This window comes from Pelobates fuscus, chromosome 6 (genome assembly GCF_036172605.1).
Source record: "Pelobates fuscus isolate aPelFus1 chromosome 6, aPelFus1.pri, whole genome shotgun sequence".
NCBI classification, from domain to species: domain Eukaryota; kingdom Metazoa; phylum Chordata; class Amphibia; order Anura; family Pelobatidae; genus Pelobates; species Pelobates fuscus.
Genome location: NC_086322.1, coordinates 97045363 through 97070967, shown reverse-complemented (window position 1 = coordinate 97070967; position 25605 = coordinate 97045363). Strand labels below are relative to the sequence as shown.

The following is a 25605-nucleotide window of genomic DNA, read 5'->3' as shown; positions in this document are numbered from 1 at the left end:
CTAATTCTGGCACTTCGAGATGCTTCCAAGTCTTTTCCCTGGAGGATGCTGCTGTTGGCATGGTTACATGCTAACGGGCTATGGAGACCGCACACAAACAAGTGTATAGGTAAACGGCAGCAGAAAAATAGGGAGGACTCTTATAAGGATTTGAAGCACACCGTGAGCAGTGCGAATTAACAAGCAACAGGTTATCCTTTAAAAGGTTCTTTCTGCACACAATAATGCTGTCATTGTGTCTAGGTAAACAGGACAGTTATACTCCGAGCTAAAGATGGCAAAATGCAATACTTACAATCAATGCAGTTTTTCTTTGAAAATCTATTCTTACTTTGTGTTGATAATGTAGTCGAAGGTTTTCATTATTGGGTTTGGCCCTTTATGCATTGGCTCTTGAGCTGTAAGCTTGGATTTAATCATCTGACCATAGGTTAAGAATGTTGAGCTGCAAGAGCCCAGGCTACAGAAGACGCCCCATGATTTGGCCGCTGCACTTCAAATTGCATCTTCATTCCTCTGGCAGATACACAGGCTGTGACGGTAATTTTGGGATAAGTTTCTCCTATAAATACAGTTAAAAGATCCTGGAATTGTTTTGTTATCGTTATTTATCATATAAATCGTTGGGCCGTTACTCTCCATCCTTGCGTGACAAACATTGTGGCTTCATTAACAGCATTAACTAGGCTGCCACAATAGAATATTGAATGGCAGTGGTCTAGGTCATAACTTTCCTTTTAGTATTAATTAAGTTGGACTGGTTACTTTATGCTGATTTTATTGTCCACATATGTCTGGGTTCTTCACATCTGTTCAAGTGTGAATTATTGGGATTTTTTTAAAGTGGATTTCAAATTATAGATCACAGTAGTAAAAATGACCAAATTAACGGTTTTCAGGTTGACTGTTTTTGTCCTACAATTTGATATTTACTTTGAATTCATGACAATTCACACCTGACTTTTGAGTGCAATGGCTGCTGTACGTCATTGTTATATGCCGTTATTATAGAGGCATGTATACATTTTTAAATATAAGATGATATCTAGTTAATCCAACCTGCATTTAATTGGAACCATATTAATAATAAAAATATTCTATAGGCACTCTGACAGTTTCATCTCAATGATGTGGTCTGGGTGCCATGTTCCTGTCTTTCTAACCCTGCAACTGAAAACATTGCTGTCCTATAGAATGTAAGCTCGTTTGAGCAGGGTCCTCTTCAACCTATTGTTCCTGTAAGTTTATTTGTAATTGTCCTATTTATAGTTAAATCCCCCTCTCATAATATTGTAAAGCGCTACGGAATCTGTTGGCGCTATATAAATGGCAATAATAAATAAAATAATAGTAAATACCAAAATGTTTACATTTCAGGGCTAAGTTGCCTGTAGTACCGGCTTTCAACCAGTGAGGGCTGAAAGGCAAGTAAACTTTAATTTTCAGACCCTCACACAGCAAGAGTGGGATACACTAAATAGGTGGTTAAAAAGTACTATATGTTTGCATTCCTGATGCTATAGAGTTCCTTTAAGGGCGTTTTATTTTCCTCTAATACGAAGCATATAGTTGCCTTTGTTGGCAAGGAGCCAGGCTCTTGAAGAATCTTTCTCTACATTCAGACACTTGAGTGACACAAAACAGCCCTGGTGTGATGAGAGGAGCTACTCAAAATAAGTGTAGGTCATTACGCTGTTGATATCATACTTCTATTCACAGTAACAGTGGCTCCCAATGTTGTTTGGACCAAGGCAAACTTAAATCAGAGAACAGTTTACAAGCCACAAATCAAATTTTTTTTTTTTGGCTCGATCCTTCATTTCAATGCCACACTTAATCGATAGATATGCATATATCCAGCCAATTTACTTAAACATATTAATTGGCAGATGAGAATTCCAATTTCAGTGCTGAAATGTATTAAACACATTCAAGGACTGCATACATCATATTGAGCTCGGAAATCGGTGGTGGTGGAGGGGATTTATCAAAACCCTTATCTGAAAAGTCACGCAAAGTGCTGGTTTCCATGGTGATTACTCCCCTTTTGGTCTTTAGTCCAGTTCTTAAAACGGTCTTCTAAATCTCACCCAGTGTCTGACTTGGTTTGGGGTACACCATTGACCTACAGCACAGCATTTGGAACCTATTGCATTTTAATAGTGGGACAAATTTCTTAAGAGTCTCATTCTTTAAGAACATCCCTCAGCTTATACTAAAAGAGAAATCTTCCAAAAAAAAAAAAGAAACTTTTGCTGCGGAACTTTAGGTGCAGACAATGAGCTTATTTGTTCTAGAATTAAGAGTATCTTTTTAAAAATCTCAAATAAGACAGTAAAGCGAGACAAAATACTGAATGCACCATATCTGCTTATTTTACTTCTCTGCCAGGCTATAGCTGGCTATGTGGTCAGCAGGTGGTATTTTATGAACACCCTTTACACATTGCTGATTTATCGTGTGTGTGTGTGTGTGTGTGTGTGTGTGGTTTGTTTTCCCCCCCCCCCACACACACTGAGTAATGAATGTGAAGAATGGAATAAAACTTTAAACACTGTTTAAAACCATCAAATACTTTTCAATAAACTTTCCATACCAAAAATAAGTGTACATTAGGCAGAGTTGCTATCAAATTTATAGATGGTCTTAACTGGTGACATTTCACCTACATTGAAACTTCTTATTTTTAGTGTGTTCCTGATATGCTTTTAGTCAAGCAATGTAATAAGGATCCAGTGTACTCTTTATTTATCAATGTGTACACTTTTATTCAAATATTGACCGTATTTTTACATTTCTATAGGGTACACTATAGTTGTGTGGTGGTGTTTTTTTTTTTTTTCCCTTTTTTTTTGTTTTTTTTTATGCAGTCATTGTGAGCCTGGTACTGCTAGCATGATAATTTAAATTCTTAAAGTAGCCCTGCCCCCCGCACCCCAAAAACAGTAAAATAAGAGTATTTCATAATTTCATGAAATACTCATTTTGGCTGGAATTTAACTGATATTCCAAACCAGTCATGAGCGAAAGAGATGGTGACTACTTTGTCTATGTATATATCCTATCCTGACACTTCTGGACATGGACGTAGCTACCGCCATCTAAAAGTGTCACTCTCCCAGCTGTCACCACTGATGGCTGCAGTGATATTGCAGCCTTTAGCCATATCATACAGCCGCCATTAACTGAATTCTGACTCTAGTGTCCAAAGAAGTTAGAGCCACTGCCCTACAGAGTCATTAGGATTTTACTGTTGCAGGGTAACTTTCATGTTGGTAAACTTTCTAGTTTTTTTTTTTTTCCCGTCACTGAGTCTTTTTACTATTCTTGCAAGGCAACACTGTAAGCAGCCAAATACAAATTGTAACTGCACACCCCAGGATGGGTGAATAATATGCTTTGTGTCTCTCCTGCAACCTTTCCAGTTATGAAAGTAGCTGGTGTTTCACACCCTCTAGTCTCCTGAAGAGCATAGAGAGAGTAGGGAGTGTTTGACGTTATGCTTGCTACTGCTGCTGTCTAACCAAGTATTTTCATAGATGAGTGGACTAAATGTATGGAAAAATCTTCAAGTATTTATTTTTACTAGCATGCATAACAACCAGAAAATGAGTGCTATGAAAACCGGATTAGAGGTCCTTGTGTGTTTTTATAAGCCTCAACAAGTGCTTGACAGAATGTCAGGGGAACACCAATTATTTGGAAATTATACAGCAAATGCTGGGAGATACCCGAACGAAACCTTGGTAAATGGTGGAACATTGACATGGTTACTTTCTGGCCATGTAAACACTGGTTGGATGGTGTGTTGTTTAAAAGCCAAAGGAGTATAGGCTGTGATATCAAGGAATCGCCTAATAGGCGTTTAACATCAGCATGCAGTGCAATCCCATTTATCTGCCATATGGGAAAATCGGGAAATGTCTTTATTTCAGTTATTTAATGGCTGTTCTTTGTTTTGGCAGTAGTGCTGCGTTTTAAAGCTATAATGTCCAGACCCTGATTTATTATATGGTCAAAGTATTGGCTTTTCAATGTCTCCTTAAATAGTCAACCTAAGCACCAAAGCCATGTCCGATTACTGAAGTGGGTAGGGAGTAGTGATTCTGTCCCCTCCAGTCTTTGACAAATATGGTTTTGTTTTAGAGCATATTATTTTCTCCTTAAGCAAAACTATTCAGTGTGGCTGTCTATTTGGTTACATTATAAATTCCATCCATATTTTACTTTTGGCATCCACACCCAAAATGTGCCAGCGCTCTATTGTGGGGACAGTATAATTTCTCATGGGCCTTCAGGAGTTGGGAGTGTGTACCCGCTTATCTCCGTGAGCCCTGTTACATGCCTCAATAAAGCAACCCATCTCTCTAGCAGCCTGCAGTTTGAGATAAAAGAACTAATGAAAAACATTTCTTTCATTGCAGGGGTTTATTTATTTTATAAATATTTTTAAAACCTTTCTCATCTTATCAGCTAGCAGTCCAGTGACGGCCTCCTTAAGTAGGAATTGCCTGAGCTGGCGATATCTCTGCCAATGTCTGGTCTTCATTTAAAATCTGTGTGAGAGAAGCACTGAGCATGTGTTGTTTCCCATAGGAAGGAATTGAAAGATGCTCATGGGTGTTGATGAATGGCATCCCCATCAACTGTTTTGAAAAAAGCTCTTTAAGCTGTTCAGAGCGCCCTATTGAAATTAATGGAAACCACTGAAACAAGTACAGAACATGCATAGTTCTATAGGAGGTGAACTGAAACGATGAATGAAACAATAGACTAATGAGTATGATTAAAAAAAAAAAAAAAAAAAAAAAAAAAGACCCTGAACTTTGATTCATCAAAGTTATGTGTGCAGGTAAAAAATATATTTTCTGTAAGGTCTTATTTAGTAAGAAACAGTGAGTCGATCAGCATTTAGAGAGCTGTTTGAGATTCCCTGGCTATCTGTTTCATTGAAAGAATCATGGGAGTTGTAGTTCAACAACATCTGGGGGTGGGGAGGGGGCGGCGGCAAAGTTTGTACAGGCCTGTGTTGGAGTATAATTGAAGATAGAAACTTTACAAGCGTTTTAAATCTGGAATGTAATCTTTGATTTACTGTTCATATCTAGGTCAGTTATTAGAGGCCTTTGGCGCTGTTTACATCACCCATGATAATGGCACCTCATCGAAAAGCAGGATGTAGCAGTGTTTTAGAGATGTACTTAACTATGCTTGTATGGGTATTATAATGATACTGTGCTCATGTAAATGTGGTGTCATTTTAAATGTGCTTATTCACATGGATCTCACTATGCTTTACTTGGTAGCTGTGGAAATGGCAGCTTGTAATTATACAAATTATTTAACAATTGTGTTTTAAACATGATTTAAACCTTCATATTTTTGAGACAGGTATTGGTCTTACCCAAACATTCTTGTCCCCTGTGTAAATGTCCCCATTCCAAATGCATCGCATTATTGCGTCCTTGCTCAATAGTTGCAAAGCTTGTGTCTCCACATGTTTGCTATGTAGCGTTCCACTGCATTCTCATCTAGGTAGCCTATAAAAGACAAACTGTCAGTACCTAGGATTTAGTTATCCCATATATTTAACTAATGTGTTTTTGTTAGATATGAACAATTAAATGTAGAAATACGGTTTATCCTGCGACTGGATTCTTCCATAATCGCACTTAGTACATAGAGAGAGGAGGAGAAATAAAGTGTTTGAATTCCATGTACTAATTTGCAATGTTTGCCCTGGGCATGGACTGAACTGGATAATAATGTCATCTGAAGAATTTTATTTTATTAGGAATTGTAGCATCACATGGGGTTGGTGGAGTTTAACATGTTTCAGCTGGACCGCCCTTATTTTAAGGTTCTATCCTGTCGTCTCAATTTTCTTTCCTGTATCCTGCATTTATGGTCATTGCTTACCTTGACAGTCCCAACATTCCGCATGAAAGGATACTTTTAGTCTGAGCAGTTACTGGTTAAATCACAGTTACTACATTTTAAGGCTAAGCATTACAGTGCTGCCATTTGGAAGTTGCAGAGATGTCTGCTTTTAAATAATCTACACATGACATGTTCTAAGTTATCTGCAGAGTTTATAATTGTTATAGTTTGACTATTAGTGGCTGCTAAACTTGATGAAAAATATCCCTGATGCTTGTAAAGTTGAAGCCTTTGTGATGTTCTTAGAAATACTAAAACTGATCTATGTCCATGCCAGATGTAGGTTTAGGCTCTCCTAAAAGAAAACCTATATCTGTAAAAGATTCTGCAGCCATTGGGACAAGATCACTGCCTAGATCGAGAGTACCGGTTAAAGGGACAACAATACAGAGAACGCCTAGCGTATCGTCAGTGTGCAGCACTCAGAGTGAGCAAAGCACACAGAGTAGCAGGTGTAAGTATAGTGTGTTCCTCACTCCTGTCACTGGGCACATTGCATGTCTTGTCTGCGCACTGCATGTCCACATTGTCCACTTTTTTTATAGCTGATAAATGAACATGAAATTACCTGTCGGCTTTTAGTATGAACGTGAAAAATGAATTTTAAATAAAGTCAATCATCTGATACAATCAGATATTTTTGAATGGAAGTTGCAGAAACTTTGTTTAACTGGATTTTGTTCAATATGTTGTTTTTATGTTTCTTTAGATCATACAAAAAAAAACACCACCACAACATTTTCTTTTTAAAATTTCATTTTACTTATTGGTTTTAATTTTTGTGGGTCAATTATGCCAAATTTATATTATATGAAACTCCACAAAGACAAATTCAAATCTGTACACACATTTTGAGAACTTGCCTGTCTATCTATTTTATACCGTTCCAGTAAATTAGAGCTGCAGAGACACATAACTGACAGATTTGTAACCAGATCTGCATGGTGATTTGTTAAAAACAAGCTGTCAATTACAATCAGATCTGCTTTCCTAGAAAATGAAACTAGACGCAGCTCCTTACTGTTACACAATGCAAATTTACTGGGGCAATGAAATATGTATGCTCCCTGACGTTTCTCACATATTTGAATTTTCTAACTGTGTTCTTTCATTGGAACTGAATTGACAATGAGGGGTTACTAACTTGAAGATAAAAAGTTAATCCAAGGCCCATGTTTCTGCATCTCAACCACTTGCCAGTATGACCTTAATTGTATCCTAAAGCAGCAGTTCTGCGAATGCCGCATCTCAAGAAATATGAAGAGGAGGCGTTTAACAAGTTCTAAATGTACTTATTGTTTAATTCTTTCCATTACAATTAGAGACAAACGGCCACTATTCTTCACATAGGATGCCCTTTCAAACAAAACGCTTGTCTTGACCATGTGGTCAAGATTATTCAGCCTCCCCTGTGTTGCCTTCCTCGTTAAATGATCAGACTGGATTAATGTGTCCTGCCCATTGCTTTAAAGCCTCTGATTACTTTCCACTCTAATTCATCGAGAGCAGCCACGAGGAACATGGGGAGGTGAACATGGCTGATGCCTTTTTATCTTTCATCTTGTCGTGATCCTCTCTCTTAAATGACAGTGCCAGGCGGACAGCGCAGTTGCACTGAGAGTGCGTTTCCCTCGCATCCTTCCATCAATTCCTCGCTAATCTTTCTGGGGGGTTCAGGAAAGCCGAGTGATGTTACCTTACTGACCTTGCTCGTAGTTGGATCCTGCAGCCTTTGCATAATTCCTTTGTTGGCTTCGGTTTCTGGGAAAAGAAGAAGGTCATTGTAGATTTTAGGTATATTTATTTATATAAAGCTTGCATTTACTACAACATGTAGGGTTTTAATCCTCTTCTGGGTTCTTAGATTTTTTATTTATTTTGCACTGTCTATTAGAATGTCAGCAATGTCACGTAAATAAAACATATTGGTAATGGTTTCTCTGCAGAGAACGCATTAAAGAAAGATCAATAGATTGATTCTCTCATTAGGTTTCCAATAGACTGTTTTGCACGTGTCCTCCCTTTGACTTTCTATGGCACAAACCATTCACCGTGCCCTTACACATATCACCTTGTCTATTAATATTCCATACGTCAATTAGGTGTTGTCCGTTATTCCATTCTATAATTGCAAAGAGCTGCGGAAATGCTGGTGTATATATAAAAATGTAAAAAAAAATTACAAAAATTAAACGTGTTGTGCGTGCATCCATGCACAGTTTAGACGCCTTGTGAATGCACACATCCATATTGTTGGATATTGTTGTTGCAATAAAATAATGTAATGTATATTTTTAATTTAGCTTTGCATTGCACTTTTTTCCTTCTGCCGATTATCTGCATAATTTCTGTCAAAATCAGCAAAGCAATTTATAGTGCATATCCCAACATTTCAAATGGACAAATAGGGACACTTACGTAACTTAGGGTTGTGTGGGATGATCAGAGAAATTTTTGGGGACTTATATATACTTATATTACACTTATATATTTTTGGGGGAACTAAAATTTAATTTAGAACAATAACAATGTATTTTATTTACATAATGATTTCTAGACTTTTAATACTGTGAAAAAAAATCATCAATGTGCAGTGGAGCTCTGTGATGTACTCCAACACAAAAGAAATCTGGAGTTCCTTGAAAAGAACGTTTGGGGTTAAAATAAGGACAAGCATTTGAACCTAAAATAGGGATACATATGGGCACTTGGCAGGTATGATATAGCATGCCTCTCTAGCACTTAAAAAGGGTTAAATCAAGCACTGTGTAGTCTTTAGCGCGATAGGAGGTTAATTTGGTGAAACTAAGGCAACCAGTTTATAGTATTAGGATCTCTGTTTAATCATTTACAATTACCGTATATACTAGAGTATAAGCCGACCCGAATATAAGCCGAGGCCCCTAATTTTATCCCAAAAAACTGGGAAAACTTATTGACTCGAGTATAAGACTAGGGTGGGAAATGCAGCAGCTACTGGTAAATTTCTAAATAAAATTAGATCCTAAAAAAAATATATTAATTGAATATTTATTTACAGTGTGTGTATAATGAATGCAGTGTGTGCGTATGTGTGTGTGTATGAGTGCAGTGTGTGTGTGCATGAATGCAGTGTGTGTGTGCATGAATGCAGTGTGTGTGTGTATGAATGCAGTGTATGAATGCAGTGTGTGCAGGGCCGGTGCAAGGATATTTGCCGCCGTAGGCAAAATACATTTTGCCGCCCCCTCCCCCCCCATATGTCCTGACTTCCCCTCCTCCTCCCTCAGTGGTCCTTACCTCCCCACCCCCGTGTTCCTTCACCCCCCCCCCCGTGTTCCTTCACCCCCCCCCCCCAGTGGTCCTGACTCACCCCTCCCCTAGTGGTCCTTACCCTCCCCTCCCCTAGTGGTCCTTATCCCACCCCCTCCCTCCCATAGTGGTACTTATCCCCCTTCTCCCTCTCATAGTGTTCCTTATCCCCCCCCATCCCTCCCATAGTGGTCCATATACCCCCCCTCCCTCCCATAGTGGTCCTTATACCCCCCCTCCCTCCCATAGTGGTCCTTATACCCCCTCCCTCCAATAGTGGTCCTTATCCCCCCCTTCCCTCCCATAGTGGTCCTTATCCCCCCCTTCCCTCCCATAGTGGTCCTTATCCCCCCCCTCCCTCCCATAGTGGTCCTTATACCCCCCTCCCTCCCATAGTGGTCCTTATACCCCCCTCCCTCCCATAGTGGTCCTTATACCCCCCTCCCTCCCATAGTGGTCCTTATACCCCCCCTCCCTCCCATAGTGGTCCTTATCCCCCCCCCTCCCTCCCATAGTGGTCCTTATACCCCCCCCCCCTCCCATAGTGGTCCTTATACCCCTTTTTTTTTGTTATTATTAAAAAATTTTTTATTATTATTATTTTTTTATTATTATTTCTTATTTTATTTTATTTCGTCCCCCCTCCCTGCTTGATATATGGCAGGGAGGGGGGCTCTCCTTCCCTGGTGGTCCAGTGGCAGTTCAGTGGGGGGGAGAGGGGGGCTGGCAGAGCTGTACTTACCTGTTCTGCAGCTCCTGTCAGCTCTTTCCTCCTCTGCGCCGTCCGTTCTGCTCTTCTGTCAGCTTACACTGTAAGTCTCGCGAGAGCCGCGGCTCTCGCGAGATTTACACTGGGAGCTGACCGAGGTGCTGAACGGACGGCGCAGAGGAGGAGAGAGCTGACAGGAGCTGCAGAACAGGTAAGTACAGCTCTGCCAGCCCCCCTCTCCCCCCAGTCTGTATTATGCAATGCTAATTGCCATAATACAGACCTTGACTCGAGTATAAACCGAGTTGGGGTTTTTCAGCCCAAAAAATGGGCTGAAAAACTCTGCTTATACTCGAGTATATACGGTAGATTAAAGAGCAGTTTTTTTTTAATTCCAGAATGCAGAACATGCACTGCTCTTTGAAAACAACATAGTTTTTCATTAGCATTACATTTTTTTCATTAGATTGTTTGTAACATTACTTTAAAATAAAAAATAAACCCCTCATTTTATTTTTCTCCTTGAAGGAACACTATAGTGACAGTAATACAAACCTGTTTTCCTGTCACTGTAGCTGTGAAAACCTGGTTTAGGTCCTGGCCCCGTTGTCAGCTAAGGGAAAAAGTGATTTTACTCAGCTTTATTCCAGCGCTGCAGGGGTCTGTTGCAGTTGGCTCCACCCCACATTCTGCTTCCTTGGCTGCAATTATCAAAATTGATGATCTCAGCCAGTCCAATGCTTTCCCATAGGAAAGCATTGGGAGGCTCTAGCGCAGGTGCAGAAAAACTAAAAGAAAATCAGATTTAACAAATTGCACAGAAAAAAAGCAAATGGCAAAACATGTCACCAACTGTCTGCAAGTCTTCGATAAATCTCTCCCAATGTTTCTAATTCTCCTAATTTGAAATCTGTTCCCTACTTTTGCCTTGCCTAAACTTGCTCAATATTTAAAGGGACACTATAGTCACCAGAACAACTACAGCGTTGTTGTTTTGATGAGTATATATAGACCATCTCAATTTGTTGTAAACACTGCCTTTTATCTCTTGGGACACATAGTGGCCACTCCTCAGATGGCATGCAACGTCTCCACGTTCTGCATGGAGACTCTGAACTTTACCCATAGATATGCATTAAGTCAATGCATCTCTTTGAGGAGATGCTGATTGACCAGGCCAGCATTTGGCCCTGCTCCCGCCCCGCCTCCTTGACTATCTCAGCCAATCCATTGCTTTTCCAATTGAAAAGAATAAAGCATTCTCAAAGGGAGATGGCATTGGTAGATGGCATTGGAGTGTTACAAGGTTAAGGTGGTGTATTTTGTTACTCTATACGCTTATGACTTACTCTCCATGCCACCTTCGCTTGTTTGATATCTTTTCTAAATCATTCTTATTTGTGTGTGTATTCCATTGGTTATAGGTTGGTGACAGAGGCATGAAAAGACACAATATTGGAAAGATCTATGAATGGGTGGATAGTATTACTTGATGCGTCTTAAGAAAGTTACCTTTTCTTGCATGGGATAGTCATTTACGTTCAGAAAGCATTGGTTGCCATTCAGTTCAGGCTTTGACTTTTGCAATGTCTCCATTTAGGATGTGTATATGGCATGTTCCTTATTTCAAACGGCATTAAATGTTAGTATCTCCATATCTACATTGTGTATCAAACCATTACCATGTCTATCTTCAGCTAGAATCAAAGTTATTTTAAGAATCTTAAAAAAGAAAAAAGAACAACACTGGAAGGAAGTGGATTGAATCCATCCGCCAGTGTTGTGGTGGTTATAGGATACAATGGGGCATAACCCCTAGAAATATAGAGAAAATAGGGCTAATGGTTGGTAACTCGAGAACAAATTACCTTCCAAATAGACCTTATATCCTTATGTTAAACAGAAGGCTGTACTGCAGGTACCCACTAGGGGGAGTCTTACATGCAGGTAGCCAAAAAACTCTTTAATAGTCCCTCTTGAGGAGAAGAAAAAAATGTGAATATACAAGTGTAATTTAAAATAAGGACCTAGTGGGGTAGAGTCATAGCTACACCAACAGGCTATGCTTAAGAAACAAATAAACTGTGGATATATGTATATGGCTTCAAAATGTGCCAAATGTTCCACTAGTATAATTGTATCAAAAGGACCGAGGATATAAAATATGCATCCAAAATTGCTAAACCAGCAGGCTATATTTTAGAGACAAATAAACTGTAAATATATGTGGCTTAAAGTGTGCCAATGTTAACACCAGTATATTTGTATCAAAGAGCAAAGGATACAATATATGCATCCAGAGATGCAAAATTTAGACCCAATAGTACCTAGAAATGCCTTCAATAATACCCTATATAAATAGCACTTATTAGGCAGAAAACAGGTACAAGTATAGAGGGTACTAGCCTAGAGGTTGCTTCAGGCTACAAGTTACAATACACTTCAAATTTAGAAGTAAAATAGGAAAATTCCCATAAATGCCATCAACTTATATCCCATGCATAAAGCACATATTGGTTTTTAAGGCAAGAAGTATAAGGAAACCAATTCTACATTACAAAGAGAAGCGTAGTGATTTTCACACAAAACAAATGGCGTATGCGAACTGTGTGTGTGTAAAGTTGTGAGGTTGGGGGTGAGAGAAATCTAAGCAAAAATCAATTTTATGCTATCTACCTGTTCCTTGTTGTGGTGTTCTCTCCAAATTGTGATCTTGAGAGAGAGTTTTGTTTTACATTTGCTTTGTTACACTTTTGTAGTGTTAATGTAGGGTTTTCATTTACAGTAATTTTTGTTACCTATATACTTACATTTCTGTTGGCATGTTGTGATGGAATGCCTGGAAAGGTTTTTAGTTCAGTAGTGTGGTGGAATCTCGGTAAAAATAAATTTAGTAGGCCTCGATTGCCACGTGGTATGTGTACATGCATATACTGATGTATCGGTCGGTTGGTTGCACGTGGCAACGATACAATCAGTAGTGTACGGAGCATGTGCAAGAATACAGGATATAGTATTCCCCTCCTCCATTGTGCTGGGCAAGCCATGTGGTCAAACAGGAAGTTAGTCTTTGTTCGGTTGATTGGGTAAGAATATGTGTGGGTGGAGCTTATTATGGGTGGAGTTATATGCCTATATAAGGGACCTACACTGTTGTTCGGGGCTCAGATATTGTTGTATTTTGGTGACATTAGTCCCTCTGAGTCCCGGTCGGTGAATCGAATAAAGAATCTCTTCCTTCCTGAAGAAACCTGTGTCCATCTCTCTGTGCTCGGCTTCCGTCAGTTTCTCCGGTATCAGTAGAATTTACATATTTGTGTGGCATTAAAATAAAATACCTGTTCCAATAATCCATAGCTGAAATTAAATAATAAATGCATAGGTCATTGTGGAGAATCCAGGGTTTTACATCTATGTGAAAGAAATGATTAGACCAGCTGGCTGACCTTGTTGTCAGACTGTACTCTGTCACCACTGGAGGGCCTCTATCAGGGTACAGCCAGCTGGCAATTCTCCACTGAAAGATCAGGTGAACTTAAGCAGAGCCTTATATTAAGTATTTGGTGCCCTATTAAAATGGCAGAATGATCTACTTGGCAATGGAAACACATCCATATCATGATCTATTGATTGTAGCAGACGCACACGCACACGCACACGCACACACACGCAATTAACGTTTAAACCAGCTGAACAGTGCTTTGCTGTAGAGCAGCGTTTCCCAATTACCGTTCCGTGGAACCCTAGGGTTCCGCGAGAACAAAATTAGGGGTTCCGCGACTATTTTCCCGCTAGCTGTCCCAAACATTTAGGGCCACCCGATGGGTATCGCTAAACAGGGATCCTATCAGGGCCTGCGGGTGTTGAAGACCGCGACTGGACCCTTGTTGTATGGCATGCTGGGAGGAAGTGACAGCACTTCATCCCAGACAGAGCACGCCGGCTGGAGGGAGAGGGAGCGCAGCGGGGAGTGAGAAGCTGCTGACCTGGCACACCATCCTCTGCCCACAGTACTGAAGGGAGAACAAAGGTACATTAAATGTGTGTGTGTGTGTGTATCTCCCAATGTGTGTGTGTGTTCCAGTTTGTGTATGTGCCAGTGTGTGTGTGTGTGTGTGTGTGTATCTGTCAGTATGTGTATCTGTGTGTATGTGCGCGTATCTGTACAATACATACATACACACTGGCACATACAGATAAGCACAGCTTGACACACACCGGCACATACAAACACAGATACACACAGATACGGTTTGTGTGCCAGTGTGTGTATGTGTGTCAGATACATACATACGCATACAAACACAGATGCGCGCGCGCGCGCACACACACACACACACACACACACACACACACACACACACACACACACACACACACACACACACACACACACACACACACACACAGATATACATTGTGTCAAGGTGTGTATCTGTGTGCCAGATACATACAATAACACACAGACACACACACACCTTGACACTCAGATACATACATCTGTTTGCAAATGGTTCTACTACTTGCATTAGGAGTTTGCCAGGGCACTCATGGCACCATAATCACTACAGTGTAAGGGTGGTTACGATGCTTGGAGTGTTCCTCTAATGTTACTGCTAGATTAAATATATTTTATTTTCTTATTCTAGGATTCATTCACTCCTTTTTCTCCGCAATAGACTTTTTAATCTTCAGCAGTTAAGTGCAATAGTTAAGCAATCAGCAAGGAATCTGTTGTAGAATCTCTGCTTGATGTCTCAATGGAAATGTTTGAGCTTTTTAAGTGACAACATAATGTATACGGAACGTGCATGCATGGTATCTTAAAAGTAAATGTCACTGGTAACATGTTGCACATACTTGTAAAATTATACTTGCTAGTCTGGTGCTTTGAAAATTCATGTTTTCTTCTTGATTTATTTATAGAAGGGCCAATAATATGTTTTAGAATAGTTTATAGTGTTGCATCTGTTGCCAAGTTAAGCAAACCATCACTAGAGAATGAACCACTTTCCATACAGAGCAGTGGCGGAACTACCGCAGTCGCAGCGGTGTTGCGGCCCTGGCCGCGCGGTAGAACCCACGGAGCCGCACTGAAGGAGTCCATCGGGTGGCCCATGCTGTTAGGGCACCCCCCCCTATGAAAATTAATTGTGGCGCTTTAACAGTGTGACCAGGCCCCCTGAGATGACATCACAACTGGGAGGAAGTGACTGCCCCGGTCACTTCTCCCAGCTTACACACAGCACCGTGCGGGAGGAAGAGGAGGGAGTCAGACTGGGAACTCCCATCAGGCTGAACCACCACTGGATCCCAGGGAAAGTCACCCTCCTGCACCTAAAAGGTAGGAAACAGGAGGGTGACTAACACATTTTGGATATGTGTGTATGTCTGTGTGTGTCTGCATGTCTATCGGTTTGTGTGCGTGTGTGGGTGGGCAACGTATGGGAGGGATAGGGTAGAGGTATGGGGTGAGTGGCAGTGGGTAGAAGTATTGGGGGGGGGGGGCAGGGCAGTTTTTGCACCGGGGCCCTGTGTTTTCTAGTTACGCCTCTGATACAGAGCATAGGCAATGTATCTTTATTCCTGAGCCAGCGTGAATAGTATAGTTTAATTTATTTTTCTATCTTCTTGTGGTTAGACTACCCAACATGCAATGGACATCCTGATTAGCTGTGTACTTTGTATCTTATAGTGTAGTATTTTGTTTTTGTAAGCTGGTAAAATGAAAATATACTCCAAAAAATATTTATAAATATAAAAAAGTAAACCTTTTTTGTGTGTGCTGGTTTTACCAACATTTTAATGTTTTGTTTTTTTTTTAAAATTTTATTTGCTAAATATATGTTTCCTTCTAATTGAAGGATCAGCCACCTGTCTAGTTTCCGGTCTTTGCCTCTTTTCTAAGAGATCAGATTGTGACATGTTTGAGATCCTCTGATGAAGCTCATATTAATGTTTAACCCCTTAAGGACACAGGACATGTGTGACATGTCATTATTCCCTTTTATTCCAGAAGTTTGGTCCTTAAGGGGTTAAAGGTTAACTATGTAGAAAATTATTTTCCATATGTTGTAGTTGCAATATGTACCATAAGATGATCCACAGTTGCTCTGCAGTATGTAGACTTTTATGTGGGCTTTTTTTCTTAAATGCAGCGTTTATAATCTGCATGTAGCAAAACAGTGTGTTTTATGTGCTGCCCATTATTATGTAGAAGTGGTATGTGAACAGGCAGGGTCTGTCCAAGCCTACTTTGTATCCACCTGTCTGTGTGTGTGTGTGTGTCTTTGTACCCCCTGCCCCTCAGTGTGCGTGTCTTTGTCTCCCCTGCCCCTGTGTGTGTGTGTGTGTGTGTGTGTGTCTCCCCACCTGCGTCTGCTCACCTCCCTCTATGTAGCATGGCTGAACTGCTAATTGTGGTGGAGAATCTTCTGTTTCTTCTCTACGGTCTGTCAGGAAGTTGTTCTGTTCTCTCAGTGAACTCTTCCTGTCACAGGCAAAGGATACAAAAGAACCTCTACCGCAGTCTGTGGCTTGGCCTCCTCTACAGCGATCTCCAGGAAATGGTTCCCCCTGGTGTGCCCTAGGTGACTGCCTAATTCACCTAGCAATTGCTCTGGCTTTGCGAACAGGGAAACATGGTAAATTTGGCAAGCCAAGATGTAATGACAGCAGCCATTAGGGTTTAGTCTATTTCATTAGTATTTTTCAGGTGGCAGCTGGTTTGTCTAAATTCTTGCAACACCCGCAGCAGCCCTATGTGAATTTTGTGGAGTAGTGCCAACCTGTGTTAGAAGTTTAAGGGTTTCCACAAATAGTGTGGAGAATGTGCAGTTTTTATTTACATTTTTTTTTTACTTATTTTCCCTCTTTAAATAAGAGTGCCGCAGTCCTTTTGTAGCGGATGTGTCACTTGCAACGTTAACCTCACAATAGCTTCTCTTTAACGTGAATTAGAACTATGTACACAATACATTGGATTTGCGATGAATGATTTGCCTCATTAGGTATAAAGCTGTCTTTTGTTTGTGACCCTGTCATACCCAAGATCTAGTTGTGAGGCTCCGAGCTTGGAAGCCAATTACAGGGCTGCTCGGAAATCTCTGATCACTGTAAAATTTAGTCACATTCACCTTCAAATGAGACCACTGTACCAAGCCTCCCAACTATCCCAATTTCTGTGGGACAGTACCTATTTTAGGGTCCTTTTATTTATTTTGGGAACTCAGGGCATAGTGCGTTGAAACGGCACCAATTCTTCAGGACGACCCACCCATTTTGGGCAGTGCCAGCGAGATATTTTTACCCTGCCTACTGACATCCCTTCTCATAGGACACCAATGTTTCGGGGATGGTATGCTGTACTCATCTGAGGGAATGCACTTTCCATATTTATGGCTTTGACTCAGCACTTTTTCCAGGATGTTTTCCTCATGCTCCATGTTTAGGTTATAAAGTTCATCAAACAATCTTAATGTAATAAGCCACGGGCACGTCATGCAAACCGGAAGATTTAGCAAAGCAAAAATAAATTACGGTTCTGAGGAGAAGTTCTTAGTGATGAGCAATCATCATGGAAATACAACAATATTATTCAGTGTTTATGTCTTGTGACAGACCATCTGGTCACTAATACTTGTACATGGCTCCCAACCACCTCACCATAAAATAACTATGTTCACCCACATATCCCCCCCTCCAAACCATACCTTCCAGCTCCGCACCTTATTCAGCACCTCAGAGGGAACTACCAAAGGCACGGTGTGCCTGACAATGAGCAGCCTACAAACCACCTTTAAATCCAAATCTTGTGATCCAGTAAAACTTATCAAAGGTCGCTCTTGGTCCCAGGACCACCAAACCAGGTACTATTTAGAGGGGTGATGGAGAAGATGGTGAGGCATTCAACAGTACCAGAGACTTGAGGAAGCTCAAAGTACAGACAAAAAGCGCCATAGTTGAAAATGACTGGGACATTCCACCCAGCGCTATGGAACTTTGCTGAATCAAAGGATGTTTGCAGCGCGGTCAAAACTTTACATCCAAAATATTCAGGCTAGCCACCTCGATCCGAGTGTTATTTGGCGCCAAGGTGTCTGGCCGCTAATACAATTAAATAGTTGAGTAGAGACACCTAGGTGTCCTGTATTGTGTAATATTCATTGTCCTGATGAACCCCTGTTGGGGACCCAGGTATAAAAGAGTGCCATTCACTTCAATAAAACAGTTATTCTTTACCCTTCACCAAGTCTCGGCTAGTGTTTGGGTAGGCAGCTATAACTGCTATAATCATGAAGGATGCAGATTTACAGCTTTAGGCTTGAATACAGTATGGAGGCATGAGGGGCCCAGGGGGCTAGATGGTGGTTTTAACACTATAGGGTCAGGAATACATGTTTGTGTTCCTGACCCTATAGTGATCCTTCCATTAAACTCCATCATAGTGTCTGGCTATTTGGAATGCAGGGAGATTAGTTCTTATTTGTTTAACAGTGATGTTACAAAATACAGGTGTTTTTAACGTTTGCAGTTATGTTGCCATGGCAACACCAGAAGCATTCTGGACCTTTTTATTTGCCAGTTGTTATTAAACGAACAAGAAGAATAGAAAGTAAAATTATCTGGTTTATTGGATGTAATTTTACATGTTACACTTTCTTTTCACAGCTACCACCACCAGCATCAAAACTGAGGAAGTGCCAGCAAAATGCATGCGGCAAAATGGAGTCTCCTGTGCGCAACCTCTAAAAAGCACATTTTCAAGAGTCCGATCCCAGTCTCTCAAAGTCACGCAGACGGGTACTTTTTTTCATAGTTTAAAGTCCCTTTGCATGATGGGATAAACAAAGATAGCAGTTGTTATGTTTTCTAAGAATGCAGTCTACAACAAAGCAAAAATCAAATGATGATTTTATAGATCAAGTCTATTTTTCAGCAAACAAATCCTGTAATCTATAATGTCAAATATACAGTGTGTGGTTTCTTAGTTTATGCACAAAGGAAAGGGCAGGAGATTAGCTAATCACGCCCCCCTCTTCAAAATCTTCATATAATCAGTAGTTCTGGTGGGTGTTGTCATTCAACAAACGTGTTTTCTAACAAAGGAGTAAGTGGCTAATTGGTAGTTCCCATCCCTGTAAAAACACAATACTCTTCATCAAACTGTCACTTGATGCAACAATGAATACCTGAGATTATAGGATGAGCTGCTTTATACCAAGTCCTTAAACTGTGAAACGGTGACATACTCTGTATAAAAATTTAATTCATTTGAAATATCCAAATTCTCTCTCTAGGCTTTTTTGTTCTGTTTATGTAAATATGCCAGAACAGAACCTAAGTTGCAATTACTTTGAAGTGAGAATTAATATATTTTTTTTTTTTTGCTTATAGTATTATTCTTTTAGATCAATGGCTAGACCGCAGTTTAACCTGCGCGGTGCTGGAGCCTATACAGTATTTATGAGCATTTAATCAAAGTTCTTGCAGGAGAGTTGAGCTGCTAATTTTGTACACATTGATCTGTTGCCTTCAAGTATAGCAAACACCAAAGCATTTTTCAAAATAAGTGCCAAAGGGGAAAAAAAGCTTTCATTAAGAAGACCAATCCCTTTTCCTGACAGGAAAATCAATAACAATGTGAAACAATTTTTAGTTAAAGCGGCACTGTCATGCCGAATTCCGTTTTTTTTTTAACCCCCCTCCCGCCTCAACTACATCCAATCGACCCCCTAGTCATCCCTAAATGCCCCTATGCCCCCCACATTACCTATTTTTTATTCTTTATTTTCTGCCCCGATCTTTATTCAGGGCGCCGCCATCTTTGTGTGGGTAGGTGAAGTCCCTGTGGGACACGTCATCTACCCACACTAGATAGCCCTGAGATTCCCGCACATGCCCAGTGAAACATCTGGACATGCGAACGGGAATTTCACCTATTCATTCATTCATCAGACAGACGAATGAATGAATAGAAAAAATCAGACGAACAAACTAACACTGAGTATCACTGAGTATCAGTGTTCGTTTGTTCAATCAGTTTATTACAAGGAGGGAGCTACCGACGTGCAGCTCCCTCCTTGTAATATGTAACTATAGAAGCGGCAGGGAGCAGTGCTCCCCACCACTTCATAAGCCCCCCAGGTCCCCTCCTCACTCTATGGGGGTCTGGCTGCTCACTGTAAAAAAAAAAAAAAAAAAAAGGGGTAATAAGGGGGGGACGGGGGGCCTACTGTCCTCCCCCGCCGGCCCCCACCCCTGGACGGCGGGTGGGGGCCATAATGGGAATGAGGGGGGACCTACTGTCCTCCCCTCAGGCCCCCACCCCTGGGCGGCGGGTGGGGGCCATAATAGTAATAAGGGGGGGGGGACCTACTGTCCTCCACCCCCCGGCCCCCACCCCTGGGCGGCGGGTGGGGGCCATAATAGTAATAGGGGGGGGGGACCTACTGTCCCCCCCCCCCGGCCCCCACCCCTGGGCGGCGGGTGGGGGCCATAATAGTAATAAGGGGGGGGGGACCTACTGTCCTCCACCCCCCGGCCCCCACCCCTGGGCGGCGGGTGGGGGCCATAATAGTAATAGGGGGAGGGACCTACTGTCCTCCCCCCCCCCGGCCCCCACCCCTGGGCGGCGGGTGGGGGCCATAATAATAAGGGGGGGGGGACCTACTGTCCTCCACCCCCCGGCCCCCACCCCTGGGCGGCGGGTGGGGGCCATAATAGTAATAAGGGGGGGGGGGATCTACTGTCCTCCCCCCCCCCCGGCCCCCACCCCTGGGCGGCGGGTGGGGGCCATAACGATAATGGGGGGGACCTACTGTCCTCCCCCCGCCCCCACCCCTGGGCGGCGGGTGGGGGCACTAAGTAAATCCCCCCCCCCCATCAAGGTGACTAGGGGTGCCCAAGCCCCTAGTCACCCACCCCCCACCCAAATAAAAAATGCCCCTACCTACCCCCCTCACCCTAAAAAATAGTGAGGGGGGAATAAAATTGCTAACCTGTAAAGTAAAATTAAACTTGCCATTCGACGTCTTCTTTTTTCTAAAATCTTCATTTTTCAGCCCCAAAAAAGGCCAAATAAAAAACCATCATAGCCGTCGAACTAAAAATAAAATAAAAAACCCGAGCGCAAAAAAAAAAAAAAACCTGACGAAAAAGAAAAAACCCGAGCGCACAAAAAAATAATCCATCTTCACCCATGGAGGGCTCCGCGCAGACTGAGCTCCGCAGGGCGGGGCAAGGCTTATAAAGCCTTGCCCCGCCCTGCAATTAGCCTAAGAACACTCTGATTGGTGGGTTTAAGCCAATCAGAGTGCTCTTTGTCATTTTACAAGCGTGGGAAAGTTCTTTGGAATTTTCCCACGCTTGTAAAATGACACAGAGCACTGTGATTGGATGGCTTGAAATCCATCCAATCACAGTGCTCTGTGTCATTTTACAAGCGTGGGAAAATTCCAAAGAACTTTCCCAAGCTTGTAAAATGACACAGAGCACTGTGATTGGATGGCTTGAAATCCATCCAATCACAGTGCTCTGTGTCATTTTACAAGCGTGGGAAAATTCCAAAGAACTTTCCCAAGCTTGTAAAATGACACAGAGCACTGTGATTGGATGGATTTCAAGCCATCCAATCACAGTGCTCTGTGTCATTTTACAAGCGTGGGAAAATTCCAAAGAACTTTCCCACGCTTGTAAAATGACAAAGAGCACTCTGATTGGCTTAAACCCACCAATCAGAGTGTTCTTAGGCTAATTGCAGGGCGGGGCAAGGCTTTATAAGCCTTGCCCCGCCCTGCGGAGCTCAGTCTGCGCGGAGCCCTCCATGGGTGAAGATGGATTATTTTTTTGTGCGCTCGGGTTTTTTCTTTTTCGTCGGGTTTTTTTTTTGCGCTCGGGTTTTTTATTTTATTTTTAGTTCGACGGCTATGATGGTTTTTTATTTGGCCTTTTTTGGGGCTGAAAAATGAAGATTTTAGAAAAAAGAAGACGTCGAATGGTAAGTTTAATTTTACTTTACAGGTTAGCAATTTTATTCCCCCCTCACTATTTTTTAGGGTGAGGGGGGTAGGTAGGGGCATTTTTTATTTGGGTGGGGGGTGGGTGACTAGGGGCTTGGGCACCCCTAGTCACCTTGATGGGGGGGGGGGGGAATTTACTTAGTGCCCCCACCCGCCGCCCAGGGGTGGGGGCGGGAGGAGGACAGTAGGTCCCCCCCCATTATCGTTATGGCCCCCACCCGCCGCCCAGGGGTGGGGGCCGGGGGGGAGGACAGTAGGTCCCCCCTTTTTTCCATTAGGGCCCCCACCCGCCGCCCAGGGGTGGGGGCCGGGGGCTGGAGGACAGTAGGTCCCCCCCCCTTATTACTATTATGGCCCCCACCCGCCGCCCAGGGGTGGGGGCCGGGGGGGGAGGACAGTAGGTCCCCCCCCCCCCTATTACTATTATGGCCCCCACCCGCCGCCCAGGGGTGGGGGCCGGGGGGTGGAGGACAGTAGGTCCCCCCCCCCCCTTATTATTATTATGGCCCCCACCCGCCGCCCAGGGGTGGGGGCCGGGGGGGGGAGGACAGTAGGTCCCCCACCCTCTTATTACCATTATGGCCCCCACCCGCCGCCCAGGGGTGGGGGCCGGGGGGAGGACAGTAGGTCCCCCCCCCCCTTTATTACTATTATGGCCCCCACCCGCCGGCCAGGGGTGGGGGCCGGGGGGGAGGACAGTAGGTCCCCCCCCCCCTACTACTATTATGGCCCCCACCCGCCGCCCAGGGGTGGGGGCCGGGGGGGAGGACAGTAGGTCCCCCCCCCTCATTATCTTTATGGCCCCCACCCACCGCTCAGGGGTGGGGGCCGGGGGGGGGACAATAGGTCTCCCTCCCTTATTTTACTTTACGGCCCCCACCCATCATTTAGGGGTGGGGGGGCAATATTTTTTTTATTTTTTTTCTACAGTGAGCAGCCACAGGCTGCTCACTGCTTACTAGACATGCCCCTACTCGCGGTATAGCGAGTAGGGGCATATTATTTACTAATACCAAGTCATTTTTACTTGGTGTTAGTAAATTTGGCTGAAAGACCAATTTAGGTCTTTCAGCCTTTTAGTAGATAGCTCCCTGATACCGTGGGAATTAGGGAGTTATCTACTAAGCGGCTGCAAGATGCAGCCACAGCAATGAATAGGATCGGAGTTTCATTCATTTGAATGAAATTCCGATCTGAACAAAGTACCGAATTGCATCCTAACACCAATGGAGAAACGGTGCTCATTCTGTTAGGATGCAATTCGGCAGTTTTGCCGGTGTTCTATCAAAAAACCCTACCCCGTGAAAATTCCCTACCCTCGTCACTTCCGGTGACGCAGCCGCACCGGAAGTGACCCTCATCCAATGGAGGAGGAGGGTGTGCGCCGCCGCGCAGGCGCACAACAACTAGGTAGGGATTTTTCACGGGGTAGGGGAAATGAATGCAACAGTGCGCACGCGCGGCAAAGTACTCCCGTCGGAGGTACAGCGCGCGTGCGCACGAGTTGCAAGGGAGCGCTTCACAAACCGCGCATGCGCAGTATAGGGGTAGGGAATTTTGATCGTCGGATTAAAGCCTCTCCCTGCTCCCAACACTCTCAGCCATCCAAGATTGAGGGTGAAGTATGGTGGGACGGTGGGTGTTTATGTGCATTATATTGGGGGGTCTGTGCAGACCCCCAATTCTGCACAGACCCCCCAATTCTGCGCAGACCCCCCCAATATAATGCTCATAAACACCCACCGTCCCACCATACTTCACCCTCAATCTTGGATGGCTGAGAGTGCTGGGAGCAGGGAGAGGCTTTAATCCGACGATCAGAGTTCGCGCATGCGCAGTATAGGGGTAGGGAGATCTCACAGGGCTAATAGCCATCAAAATTCCCTACCCCTATACTGCGCACGCGTGAACTCTGATCGTCGGATTAAAGCCTCTCTCCCTTGCCACTAGTGCGCACGCGCGCTGTACCTCCGACGGGAGTACTTTGCCGCGCGTGCGCACTGTGGCGTTAATTTCCCCTACCCCGTGAAAAATCCCTACCTAGCCTAGTTGTTGTGCGCCTGCGCGGCGGCGCACACCCTCCTCTTCCATTGGATGAGGGTCACTTCCGGTGCGGCTGCGTCACCGGAAGTGACGAGGGTAGGGAATTTTCACGGGGTAGGGTTTTTTGATAGAACACCGGCGTTCTGTCTAAGTGACAGGACTTTCGGCAATACTGACAGGAAGCATTGTGGGAACAGGGAGGAAAGCTAGGGATCATGGGAAAATTGCTCTGACCAGCGGAAATGAAGCACACTTTGCTCCTCCGCTGGTCAGAGCTGGTCAAGCGGAGGAATCCTCCATAAGACAGAGTCCCTACTTTGTCTTATGATTTTAAAGAAAACTAAAGAAGACAGGAAGAAAAGAATAACAGATCCTGAGAGAGGGGGAGAAGAGGAAGAGATTGAGGAAAGGTAAGTTCGGCATGACAGTGCCGCTTTAATCTCATTTAACAATAAAAATAGTTTGGGCTACTTATCTGGAGATCATAAAAAAACGACTGTAGGGCTTCAATTTTGAGGCTGTTCAAGGTCTGGGGCTCACTCCGGAGTCTGGCCACAGTGCCCGTCCCGAAATCTGGCTATGAGGATGCATTGTGTGTGGGGGGGATGCTATGTTGTGGCCGGGGGCTCATGAGAGCCAAGCTCAATATCCAATAAACAGATTCAGGAACGTGCTCTTGGATAACCAACAGGATGGAAACCACGACTGGGCACTGAACCATTGCAGGTTTGTGTTTAAATAACCCAGTAAACCCTGTTAATGGCTGTTTTGGGTCCCATGACCTCAGAATGTGCGTGCACGGCGAAAATGTGATGACACACGCACGTTCACGTCACTAGTGACTTAATTGTGGGCGGCATTATTATATAGCACAGCCTTGCAGCGACCGGCGGCCTTCCTAACGCTAGACTCGGCCGCTGTATTGAGAACTGCACGGAGGGACAGGCTCTGGGTGTAAGGTGAGTAACCTCTCCCTCCTTTAATGTGACAGCACTGATCAGATGCGGTCACATCGTGGTGCCGATTGGGCACTGTGACAATAAGTATGTAGGGGTTTATAAAACACCTCTTTTGTCTCATTAGAGACGTTTATCTTTGTCTGATACCAGCAAAGTTTATTGTATGTGTAGAAGCCCTATAAAGGGTTTAATGTGAAAGGGTTTATAAAATACCCCTTCCTGTCTTATTGGAGATCTTTGGCTGATATCAGCAAATCTAATGGCTAGTGTAGGACTCGCCTATTGAGGCTTGCCTTGACGTGGCAGGGGAGCTTATATCCAAATGGCCATTGGAATAAAACTAAAGAGCCTCCATTTCGTTTAAATGTACACAGGGATTTGGGCCAGAGCACAGGTAACTTTTTTTTTTTTTTTTTTATTCAAGACTTAAGACCAACGGGTGGCCCTAAGTGCATGGGCACGCACTTGGTAATCTTGGTATATTAAACACACTTGGTTTATACAAGATGATAATGATTCAATTTTAACATATGGGGGGACGGGCGGGGGGAGAATCAATTGTAATGAAAAGTGCTCTGCTTGGCAATTTACATTTACATTTTTAAAACCAAAAACAAGTTTTTTTTATTATAGGGAATTAGAA

At 43.2% G+C, this 25605-nt stretch overlaps 1 protein-coding gene across 4 annotated transcripts in view; it reads left to right on the top strand.

Annotated features, from left to right (window-relative positions):
- Positions 1-25605, top strand: part of MTUS1 (microtubule associated scaffold protein 1) — a 231479-nt gene that overhangs the window by 106688 nt on the left and 99186 nt on the right. For 3 of the 4 annotated variants that reach the window (XM_063458077.1, XM_063458076.1, XM_063458075.1), the window contains exons 4-5: positions 6218-6394; positions 18611-18742. In XM_063458077.1, the coding sequence (XP_063314147.1) occupies positions 6218-6394; positions 18611-18742 (309 nt within the window). The remainder of the gene's footprint in view (positions 1-6217; positions 6395-18610; positions 18743-25605) is intronic. The other variant, XM_063458079.1, reaches the window with a different exon arrangement.